This window comes from Anas acuta, chromosome 25, assembly GCF_963932015.1.
Source record: "Anas acuta chromosome 25, bAnaAcu1.1, whole genome shotgun sequence".
Lineage (NCBI taxonomy): Eukaryota > Metazoa > Chordata > Aves > Anseriformes > Anatidae > Anas > Anas acuta.
In genome coordinates, this window is record NC_089003.1 from 4,136,977 (window position 1) to 4,149,238 (window position 12,262).

The 12,262-nt window shown below is 39.9% G+C and overlaps 2 protein-coding genes across 2 annotated transcripts; both read right to left on the reverse strand.

Moving 5' to 3' along the window:
• Positions 1-425: 425 nt before the first annotated feature.
• LOC137844534 (olfactory receptor 10A7-like) lies at positions 426-1,405 on the reverse strand. Its single transcript, XM_068660983.1, has one exon. The coding sequence runs from the start codon at positions 1,374-1,376 to the stop codon at positions 426-428; it is 951 nt and encodes a 316-aa protein (XP_068517084.1). The 5' UTR covers positions 1,377-1,405.
• Positions 1,406-6,618: 5,213 nt separating this feature from the next.
• On the reverse strand, positions 6,619-7,578 carry LOC137844254 (olfactory receptor 4D1-like). Its single transcript, XM_068660456.1, has one exon. It carries the CDS (start codon positions 7,576-7,578, stop codon positions 6,619-6,621), a length of 960 nt encoding a protein of 319 aa, XP_068516557.1.
• Positions 7,579-12,262: the final 4,684 nt, after the last annotated feature.

Here is a 12,262-nt window from a genome sequence, read left to right on the forward strand (position 1 = left end):
ACTTTAGTACTAAGTTAAAGGTTGGACTAGATGATCTTAGAGGTCTTTTCCAACCTGAATGATTGTATGATCTATTACAAGATGTTGGGAGCATGTGGGGGGTGGAGAATTTTTGTTTGTCTATGAAATAAAGAATATTTCTTTCATAAAGCAACGCATAAATTTAAAAAAAAAAAAAAAAAAGAGAGAGAAATCTTCATCTCTAGCATCTGATACAAGGTGATGCATTATGAATACTGAATTAGTAAGTTTCATATATACTCATACTGGACAAAAGAAACAAAAAGTTCCTAAGTGCACTTTGAGATACATCCAATTTCCTAGTGTTTCAAGTTGTCAGGACATTTAAAAACAGTTGAACATAAAAGAAACATACAGTCCAAATATGCAGAGGAGAAGAAAGATTCCTTTCAAGCAGCATAAGTTTATATCTTACTCAGCTCAGCTATAATTTTGACTAGTGCTCCTTTCACTTCTTTGTTCCTCAGGCTGTAAATCAAGGGGTTTAATGTAGGAATTATGACTGTGTAAAAGAGAGCTATGATTTTCTTAGTGTCTTGTGAATTACTGGACTTGGGCTGTAAGTAAATCAAGGTCCCACTACCATAATATAGTGTTACAACAATAAGGTGTGAAAAGCAGGTGGAGAAAGTCTTGCATCTTCCCTCTGCAGAGGAAATCTTCAGAATGCTGGAGATGATGCAGGCATAGGATACCAGGATGAGACAAAACGGTGTAAAGATGACCAGCACTGTGGCTGTAATTATCTGCTTCTCATAGAAGGAGGTGTCAGTGCAGGAGAGCATAATGATTGGGGGAATATCACAGAAGAAGTAGTTAATCTTGTTGGGCCCACAAAATGGCAATGTGAACACCCAAACTGTCTGCACCACAGACACAACATTACCACTAGCACATGACAGCAGGACTAGGAAAAAACAAGCTCTGCTGTTCATGATGATTGCATATCTAAGGGGGTTGCATATGGCCACATAGCGGTCATAGGCCATGGCTGCCAACAGGTAGCATTCGGTAGCTCCTAAGAAAATCACAAAGTAGAGTTGTGTGGCACAGCCCACATAGGAAATTCTCCTCTCCTCTGACAGGAAGTTTACTAACATCTTGGGAACAACAATGGATGCTGTAGAAACATCCAGGAAGGATAAGACCCGGAGGAAGAAGTACATGGGCATGTGGAGGTTGGGATGCACTGTGGCAATGAAGAAGAGAAGATTTCCAGTGATAGTGAATGTATAAATCAAGCAGAATGTGAAGAACAGCAGGTTCTGCAGTTCTGGGTGGTTAGACAATCCAGAGAGGACAAATTCTGTCAGAAGAGTATGGTTTCCTAGTTCTGGTCTTTCTGCTGACTTCATCTGGGAGGAATCAAATGGACAGGGTGTCAGAGGAGTAGTCACTGCAATGAGATCAGAGCATTTCAGCCAGTTACTGAAGCAAGGAGCCTCTGGGAATCCCTGGGGAGGCATTGGATTGAGGGTTACCACTCTGGAGATGGCTTTGCTGAACAAAGAAGGCAATTGCTGTGTGTGCTGTAAGAGTGTAACACTGGTGTTCACTAAGTTTCATAGCGTGGGAGGCTGACCCAAACATACAACTATTAGTAGTTGGTATTTAAGGGTTTGCTTCATTACAGGCGTAGGGTTAAATGCCAAGAACATGTGCTCCCCCAGATGTCAGGTTAGTGGTCCCAAATGGTTCCATGGGAATTCCCTGCACTAAAGACAAAGCCCAGCTGGCAACAAAAACACTGACGAAAGAAAGAAAGAAAGAAAGAAAGAAAGAAAGAAAGAAAGAAAGAAAGAAAGAAAGAAAGAAAGAAAGAAAGAAAGAAAGAAAGAAAGAAAGAAAGAAAGAAAGAAAGAAAGAAAGAAAGAAAGAAAGAAAGAAAGAAAGAAAGAAAGAAAGAAAGAAAGAAGGAAGGAAGGAAGGAAGGAAGGAAGGAAGGAAAGAAAGAAAATGAATACAACAAAGCAAAACCAAGTAGCCTTTGTCTATTCTTTCTGTTAACAAAAGAAGGGATAATAAAGATACCCACAGAGAACACCAATACGGCATAAAGAGTGAAGTTCAGTGCTGTCTGCCTCATTAGTCACATTGATTCATTATCCTGAAGAGTGCCTCTATGTGTGTGATGCAGATGGAGCACTATGCAGCACTGTGCCAATTGTGGCAGCTTCATGTTTTGTTACTGCCCAGAAGGGGAAACTGAGAGAAAGAGAGAGAAGAGATTAGACTGCCACAGCAGAGCAAATGGTCATTAACTCTGCATTCTCCAGGCTCAAGTTCTGTTACGTAGGGGGGAACCCAGCATTGGACTACACTAGTGAATCTCAAGGCACAAAATGTTCTTTGGTGGCAGAAGTGTATCCTTATATGGAGAGAGTGGTGCGGAAGTACATTTTCCACAATACATATAGGGACCTTGTCAAGAGATCACAACAAAAGGGAATAATACATTATCAAAACAAGAGCAATGCTCACAACCCTGTCATGATTCAGCCACCTTTTGTAAATACTTAATCCAATTTCTCTGTCTGCTGTATCTTACCCTTTTGCTGCCCTTTTGTCTGTGGGTTTTCTAACATGAACAAGGAAGTCAAAGTTGTGGACGTGGGAGCCACAGATGATTTTAATTTATATATAAAATAAGGGAACTCTTAACATCTTCAGGCATTTAAAAATCTAATGTATTTGAAGGGAATCTTTGTGGTTTTCATTGTTTCTATTGGCATGGAAATGAAAGAATAGTACATTACTGAAGTTCCAGTTTTGAGAGAGACCTCAATATACCTTCTCAGAATAGAGAAGAACATTAAAAGTTACCCTTAGACTGTAAGGACTCGTATTTACAATACTTTTCTTAACTTTTGAGGTCCAAGTAGCTGAAGTAGAATCTGCCTAAGCTCTTTGATTATTTACAAAGTTTTAACCTATTGCCTTGGTACAAAGTTTTAACCTATTGCCTTGGTTTAGCTTTTAATTAAAGTTAATTAAATTCATGGCAGTCATTGCTTTACTGATAGGTTAGTGTTTTATTACCTGATGAAAAACACCTGTGAAGAACAACTCTTACTTTGTGTACTTCTTTTTCAGTAACTATGAGGACTTACAAGTTTTGGTCTTAATACTTCTTTTTGGTCTTAGTACTTCCTTAGTACTTCCTTTGTATAATAACAATAGGCATTTTGAAGTAAGTGTCTTACCTTCGGCAGCCCTGCCGTACAGTGTCTCCAAAACGGGTTAGGTGATTTTCACTAGAAGAATTTCCTTTTTTTTTTCTTCTTACATTACGGACAGCATTGGACCGATGATGCCTACAGCCAGCTTACATTGCAGTGTCCCCTCACAAAGCTTACATTTTTGTTGGTTTGGTTTGGTTTAGTTTAGTTTGGTTTGTTTCTTGGCCAAGAGAACATCTGAACTACCTCTGAGTCATCATTTACTCCGAGTTTAAGTAGACTCTCTTGAAATCCCTATTTCCCTTTTGGGTGGGATCTATTTCAGATGACTTTGGAACTGTAGAAGTTGGTTGATCTGAACTTGAGGCTCCCTCTGTAGACGATGGGAGGGAGCGAGCCAATTCCATACTTCTAATAGTAGATTAAATGCTATTTTGAGTGGCAAACTTCTCTTACTTGTCTGTAAAGGGGGATCAGAGTGACTTCTTCAGACTTAAGCATATCATGTTTTACATGTTTAATGCTATGAATTGTGCATCCTGAAAGAGTTGATGATCATTGTTAACCAAGAGGGTGTGAAAAATAGCTGAAAACATCAAAAGATGTGTGATTCAAGTGATATAACTATGGGAGAGAAAGCTTTGTTTTAGCCCTACCTTAACCACTGATCTAGTCTGCTGTCTTTGTCTATTTGGACTGGGTGCTTTTAGGGGCTGTAGCTGACATTTCATTAATTTCTAGCTAATTATTTTGAATCTTCAGTCTTACCTACTTTTTAACTTTGAATCCTCCCCTCCCCTCCTCTCCCGTCCCGTCCCCTCCCCTCCCCTTCCCTCCCCTCCCCTTCCCTTCCCTCCCCTCCCCTTCCCTTCTCACCCCTCCCCCCCCCTCCTTTCCCTCCCCTCCCCTCCCCTCCCCTCCCCTCCCCTCCCCTTCCCCTTCCCTTCCCTTCCCTTCCCTTCCCTTCCCTTCCCTTCCCTTCCCTTCCCTTCCCTTCCCTTCCCTTCCCTTCCCTTCCCTTCCCTTCCCTTCCTTCCCTTCCCTTCCCTTCCCTTCCCTTCCCTTCCCTTCCCTTCCCTTCCCTTCCTTCCCTTCCCTTCCCTTCCCTTCCCTTCCCTTCCCTTCCCTTCCCTTCCCTTCCCTTCCCTTCCTTCCCTTCCCTTCCCTTCCCTTCCTTCCCTTCCCTTCCCTTCCCTTCCCTTCCCTTCCCTTCCCTTCCCTTCCCTTCCCTTCCTTCCCTTCCTTCCCTTCCCTTCCCTTCCCTTCCCTTCCCTTCCCTTCCCTTCCCTTCCCTTCCCTTCCCTTCCCTTCCCTTCCTCCTTCCCTTCCCTTCCCTTCAAAGAGAAATAAAAACTTGAAAGGCAAGTTTTACAATGACATGTCACTCCCAGAAAGAACTGAGACATCAGAATTCATTTCTGAAACAACCTCAAAGACACCAGTATCAAAGACTACGGCATTGAGTGGGTATATCACATCCCCTGTCATGCACAAGCCTCTGGAAAAAATGGAAAAATACAATGGACTGTTAAAGACTACACTAAGAGCAATGGGTGCTGGGACATTCAGACACTGGAATATGCATTTGGAAAAAGCCACCTGCTCAGTCAACGCTAGGAAATCTGCCAATTGATCTGACCCTGCCCAGTCAAAACTTTTATTTAACGTAGAATGGGATAAAGTCCCTGTAATGCACATAAAAACAAAACAAGCAAACAAACAACAACAACAAACTACATGCTGGCAAAGACAGTCTTGGTTATTTCTGCCTCAGGCAAGAGCAAACCAAAGAAGAATGAATTTTGATGGAAGTAAAGTGCAGCAATGATACAACTGGAGAAGTATCGTAGTATTGCACCAGAGCTGGTCTCTGCATGCAAAAATTTAACACCACAAACCACCTCTTCTACCCTGAAAGACCTTTATGTCTGATGGAGCCCAAAGTCATGAAAGCTACAGCCCTTGCATAGAGGGCTGAACCACAGAGGGATAGGCTGTACACCAAGGGATATCTGTGTGTATATATCAAAAGGCTGGAAAGGCGGTGATGATTAATGAGAATGTTTTGGAAACTGTGACACCTGACCATGACATAAATGGTATAGAATAAGAGGTGGATATTGCCCTGGTTTTGGCTAGGACAGAGTTAATTTTCTTCATAGTGGCTGCTATGGTGCCATGTTTTGGATGTAGGAGGAAAATAATGCTGGTAAGACACTGGTGTTTCAGTTGTGGCTAAGCAGTTCATACCCTGAGCCAAGGGCATTTCAGCTTCTCATACTGCCCTGGTAGTGAGGAAGCTTAGAATCCACAAGAAATTGTGAGGGGACGCAGCCAGGACAGCTGACCCAAACTGAGCAGAGGAGTGTTCCATACCATATGACACCACACTGAGCAATAAAACTGCAGGGAGTTGACCAAGGGGGCTACAATTATCTGGGGACAGGTTTGGCATGAGTTGGGTGTTAGCGAGAAACTGTGTTGTGTATCACTTGTTTTTTGTATTCTTCCCCCTCTCCCCCATTTTCTTTCCTATTAAACTGTCTTTATCTCAACCCATGAGTTTTATCTGTGTGGTACTTAGCTGCTGGCTGGGTTAAACCACAGCACACTGGCTGTCCAGGTCTCCAAGTACCCAGCGAAAAATCCTAAAATCTGAATAAGTCTGTGATGAACCTTTGCCTCTTCTGTGATGGAACACAGTTGCATAAACTAAATTAAACTAAACTAAATTGCGGTAAATACCTGTATATTAAATGAGTAAGACTTTCCCATTCTTATGCAATAGCTTTGTTCTCTGTTCATCACTCCTTAATTTCCTGGACTACTATATTATTGTGATAACGATAAATTACCAATATTTCATGCAATGCATTGATCTGAACAAAGAATATTTCTTAAAAGAAAGTTTGGAGATTTTGAAAATTTTGAAATAGAATATGCTTTCAAAAACAATCAAAAATATTTTCATGCTTATTGTCAAGTCTTATGTTCTGCATTTTTTCATCTGATCACAAATAGTCCACATGAAAAGAAAATCAAAATGAAAACAAAGAAACAAACAAAAAATAAATCTGGAACAACCATATATAAGTTCCCTAGAATTTTTTAAAAAATAGAAACTTAAAAAATAACTGGACCCTTAGTAAAATGAACTACTGTAATGGACAAGGGATGTTTTCATTGGTTTAATTCTTGTTGTTGATTTTCTGTTTTCATACAGGTTCATTGCTTTATTAGTCTACAACCACTTTGATTTCCTAGCAGCTGTTACCTTCAGAGACAGCATCTTAGTCTTGCATCAATTGTTATTTAAATTTCTTTCTATGATTCTATGATTCTTCTTCTAAAGCAAAAATCAGTTATTAACACATTATCTACTTCGCTTTTACATTTCTCTGTAAAAGAAAACAACCATCTAAGAAAGGAATGACAGTTGTGAATTTCTCATTCTGAGAAAGACATTGTTGAGAAATTTCTTGATGGCATTCTTCATCTCTGTGTTCCTTAATGTGTAGATTACGGGATTCAGCATTGGGGTGATGATAGTATAAAGAGACGACATGGCTTTGTCCGCCACAAACTTTTTGAATGGCCATGCATAGATGAAGATGCAGGGTACAAAATGGATGCTCACCACTGCAACTTGGGCTCCACAAGTGGAAAAGGCTTTGTGCTTCCCTTGTGTGATATGTGCCCTGATTTTGACCAAGATGACAACATGTGACACAATCAGGACAATAAATATGAGGATCATAAGCAGTCCGCTGTTGGAAACCATGAGCAACTCAACCGCATAGATATCTGTACAGGCTAGTTTGATTACCTGTGGGAAATCGCAGTAGAAATTGTCTAGTAAATTTGGTCCACAGAATGGCAACTGAATGATCAGTGCTACCTGCACAATAGAATGAACAAATCCCCCTATCCATGCTCCTGCAACCAGGCCAAGGCAAACATTGTGATTCATGATATTTAAGTACTGCAAAGGTTTATGAACAGCCACATACCGATCCAGAGTCATCACTGTGAGGATGACAACCACAGCACCTCCTGTGAAATGGAAGAAGAAAATCTGTGCAATGCATCCTCCAAAACTAATGGACTTATACTCAGACAGGAAGTCCCATAGCATCTTGGGCAGAGTCACTGAGGATTCGCTGAGGTCTATGAGGGCTAAATTTCCTAGAAAAAAGTACATAGGCTTGTGAAGCTCTTGATCTATGATTACTGTGATGATGATAGTGACATTTCCAAGCCAAGTCATTGTGTAAATTATGAGGAAAGTTGCAAAAAGTACATACTGTAACGTGGCACTTTCAGTAAAACCAACAAAGAAAATATTTTTCACAGTGGTGGTGCAATTCTCCAGCTCCATTACTACCCTATAGGATGCAACCAACAGAGACAAGATTAGGTGAAGTAGTTATTATTCATAAATATACTTACTAAGAGTAGTCTATTAGCTACTCTATTGTTCTGCCTCAAATGTGATAGGCCATTGTATTTCTTTAGCTTTTCTTGCACTGCAGTTTTAATCTGTAGAAGTCCTCTTCCTGCAAAGTCTTCCAGTACATCCTTGAAAATGATCGGCCATAGGATTCATGTCATTTGACTCTAAATGCAGGTTTCAATTCGGAATTTTGGTACCTAATTTTGCATATCTGCATTTTATCCATCTTCATGTAAACTACACTTCTAAGCTTTCGCTATAGTTAAAGTAGGTGGGCATGATTTGACTAAATGTAAATGCTCAGTGTCATTTTAGATATCCCTAGGTAATCCAGATATAATCACAGAACTGGGAGATGTGACATAGTATCTATGTAAAACCTTGGCATAATGCTGTACTAGAGATAGCTGGCGTGTATCACCAGGAGATCTCATATAGCATAGATATATGTGTTTAGTCAGCTGAATTCCATCGTTGGGCTTTGGTCAGTAAATTCAAACAAAAACTAGAGTATCAAAATACTCTCTTTAAAAGAAAACTTATTCCTTCAGCTGTCCATGTTCCAAATGTTCAGTCTATGTGTGGGATTCAAGTTGAATTTCCACAGATGTGTCCTCCTTCCTTCTTTCCCTCCTTTCCTCCTTCATTCCTTTTTTCTTTCCTCCCTCCCTTCCTTCCTCCCTTCTTCCCTTCCTCCCTTTTTCCCTTTCTCCCTCCTTCATCTTCCTCATTTATTCCCTCATTCTAATGACTCTGCATGCAACTGCAGACCTGCTGTATTTATTTCCCATATTGCAATATAGCTACTTTTTTAATCACACCAAGAAGACCTCAGAAAAGTTAGAGAAATACTTTGATCCTTGTTCGCATGTCAATAGGCAGGCAAAATGACATACCTAGCAGATTCTGGAGTTTCTTCTTCTCCAAAAGTGGCCTGAATCCTTGTCTGTGGTATGGATGATGAAGAGCTGTTATGGGAAACTTCTTGGGATAGCTAAGTTTGAAATCAGCAAAGATGACGTGAGGTATGGATTCTTCAAATACACAAGAGCCAGTTGTATTCTAAAGATGTCTGTTATTCCTTGTGCAGTTTGGCGGAGGCTCAAGCTTCCTGCCAGTGGGTAAAAAGATTGTTGCAGATAACACTTCACTTTCACGTGACATACACTAAAATAAAAAAATATATATATAAATATCTTCAGAGGCTTTAAAAATATTGTAGAATCTACAAGCTATGTGTTCTCAGTGTTACTTGTACCTTTTGGAAAACCAGAAGTGTTTCTTCAGTCTGCATGCTCAGTATAAAAGAGCTAGTCTCAGGGTTTTACCCTTCTCTTTAAAGATGCAAATTGTCTATCCAAATTTTGATAGTTGAAATTTACAAGATTCACCTTAGCTAGTTGTCTACACTGATTTCACACTAAACACAAAGAAACAATTCTTTTCACAGCACAGCTTTAAAAAGACCTTTCAGGTGTTTACCCCAAAGTAAACGAAATCAAGTTCAGTAGTATTGCTTTCTCCTTAGACTATACAATCTTAATGTCTATCTCCGATGAGTTTCTGAATAATTTCAGCTAAGGGCTTGTCAATGATTGCAGCACTGCAACAGGTAGTTGCTTAGTAAAACTGTCATAATTGAGTATGTGATTGGCTGGTTTAACGCATGAGTGAAGGGGGTGTATTCCACATAAATTTAAGCATTTAGACACTTTAATTAGGAGTGAGCAAGCGTGCAAGCATGCAAGCAAACAAATAAGATTTTTTTTTTTCCAGGCAATGAGATCTGCTAGGTAGCATAATGTAGACAGATAGGATAATAGGATTCATCTCACTTAAACATAGCTGCCTAAAATTTAATTGACTAAGTCTACACGTATCATCCAGTTCCTATCTGTAAGCAGTGGGACAAGATAGTTATCTATAAGCAGAATTTATCTCATTATTGTTGTCCCAAACTGGTCAGATGAATCACCACAGCTGCTGATACAATTTCAAAAGGGGAGTAATATCCATTGATCAGAAAAGGAGTAAGGGAGCTGGTGCTCATATTTTTCCAGGCCTAGTCTAGGAGACAAGCTATTCTTTGTCTAGTGTACGGGAACGGAAAGGGTTGTTTCTATTGTTACTTCACCGCCTTGATTTTTTTTAAATTTTTGCCTCCTTAGGAAATATCTTCACTTTGCCAATTAAGTTACCTGTACAATTTGCCCTCGGTACCTCCTGTGATTACTCATCCGGGATTACTCTTGCTTCAAATCCAACCTCTTCAGGATGTTCTGAAGACTGGTGCAGTTCTGAGGAGAGCTCACTCCATTTTCTGTTTTCTATTGGCAGTAAGGTTGACACCACATAAACTTTGACTTTTTTTTCACCAGAAATAATCTGTAAAGCTATCCTGGCTTTTGCTGCACTCTCAAACATTCCTAGATGACCTTACCTTATTGCATGTAACAATGGCACTTTGGCATTCATGTTTCAAACCTTCTTCTGGGTAATGGTTCAGGCACTTCAGCATGTAATAATAACAATTACATTTTAAGATGCTTTATTGGTCTCTGAGAGAGGTCTAGCTTAACTGATCGTAACATAAACACAGCCAGTCTTAAGCAGTGAGCTTGAGCTGCACTGCAAGATGTTTTTTAGAAGGGAAAAAAAATAACTCCATAGGACACCTCTTTGTATTACAGATAAATACATCATGTTAGCAATGAAGATGAGGCTGATGCAGCTCCATGTCTCCAGGACCAGCCAGAACCAAGGCTGAACATCTATCTCCAGTTGGCACACACACACAGAACAAACCTACACACCATATGTATGTACAAATATACATACATGGCTAGAACACAGAGCAGCCTTGAAAAAGGAAGGAAGGAAGGAAGGAAGGAAGGAAGGAAGGAAGGAAGGAAGGAAGGAAGGAAGGAAGGAAGGAAGGAAGGAAGGAAGGAAGGAAGGAAGGAAGGAAGGAAGGAAGGAAGGATTGGATGAGGAACACTGACAGAATGAAATGCAAACTCTGCTGACTGGCCTACAAAACATTAATTTTTTAGTTTGCTTTTTAAAGAGAAAGGTAACATAAGCCATCTCAGGGCATCTCATCTTGTTTGCCTGACTTCAGAATCTTCACAACAACTAACTAATGGCAAAATGGTTAATTATATTTAGCATTTTTTTGTTGTTGTTGTTTCGATGTGCCCAGGGAAATTAACTTCCCTGTGCAACATTGGAAGCCTAATTAAAACGCTGGAGAAACAAAGTTAAGGAAACTTCATTTAAGCTTCAGCTAACTTTGCTTCTGAAAGCTGATCTACTTTTACCTCTATGAAATGAGTTAGAAATTTTGATTTTTTTAATTTTATTTCCAAAACGGGCAAGGTAAGATCTAAAGTGACTTTTTGTTTTATTTTGTAAAAAGATTATTTACTCTAATACAGTAACACTAGAGTGATCAGCCTGAATCACTTCAACGGAACATGCCTTTCAAATGGCTACAGATTTTACTTTTGCCTCTTTTAAAGATGATTCAGATTGTGCTCCAAGATGAAATAAACATTCAAAATAATTCATCCATTAATTCTAAACATTGTTTATATGAGCCCACCCATTAGACTCTACCAGCAATATATCATGTTCCCTGAACTCACCTCTCCTGCTCCTTGTTTCTATATGCCACATGTGCATGAAACAAACCCCAAATGAATAGCTCACACAAACAGGAACTTATGTGGTTGATAGTGAGATTGGTCTTCAGCTAGCGTAAATCAGAATTTCACCTCTAATAATCAATACTGGTTTTTGGTGTCTAAGAAACACAGCTATTGATTTTGCTACAGTCTACCTCACTCACACATGCCATCCTGTCTCCTTCATAAAGAACAGACGTTCTGGTCAAATTGTGCCATTTAGTAGATCATAGCTTCACAGGATGTAGCCAAAATAGACCTAGGCAGCAGCTTATGGTTGGATTCATGTCTCTAACTCCCATACATGAACTATTGATTCCAACATGTCCAAATGATGTTTTTTTGTTTGTTTGTTTGTTTCCTTCTTTTTCATTTCTTTTTGAATGCCAACTCATTGGCATTAATAACCTGGAAAGATGGAGAGGAACACAAGGTGGATGCATTGTCTGTCCAACTTTAGAAGTATGAAGAAAGCCTCTCTTCCACTCTATGGGCCTGTGTCTCAGCTGTGAGGAAACTTTCCCAAGAGGTCCAGCAAATCAAAGAGTTATGCCCTAATCCTTATCTATATGAACCAGTGTCTCACCTGTTAGGAGCAAGTGCTCCTCTGCCCAAGAGAGGACATAGCGGGTACACACCATGTGCCATGCTGTGGTTTTACCTGTGCAACCACAGGGAGGACATGAGGAAGTGGAATGGAAAATCTACCTCAACACTAACACATAGATACACAAATTCAAGGAAAAACAATGGGAAAAGGGACTGAAAAAGGGACTGCTAAGAAAATGACTGCTCCAGTATCCAGTGAGCAGATCTCCAGAACAGATGAGTTTACTCCTGGCTTCAATGAAGGGACATTTGATCCACATTTACATGATGTGAGTAAAGAATTTCAACACAGTGGAAGGGCCCTGCCTCCAGCC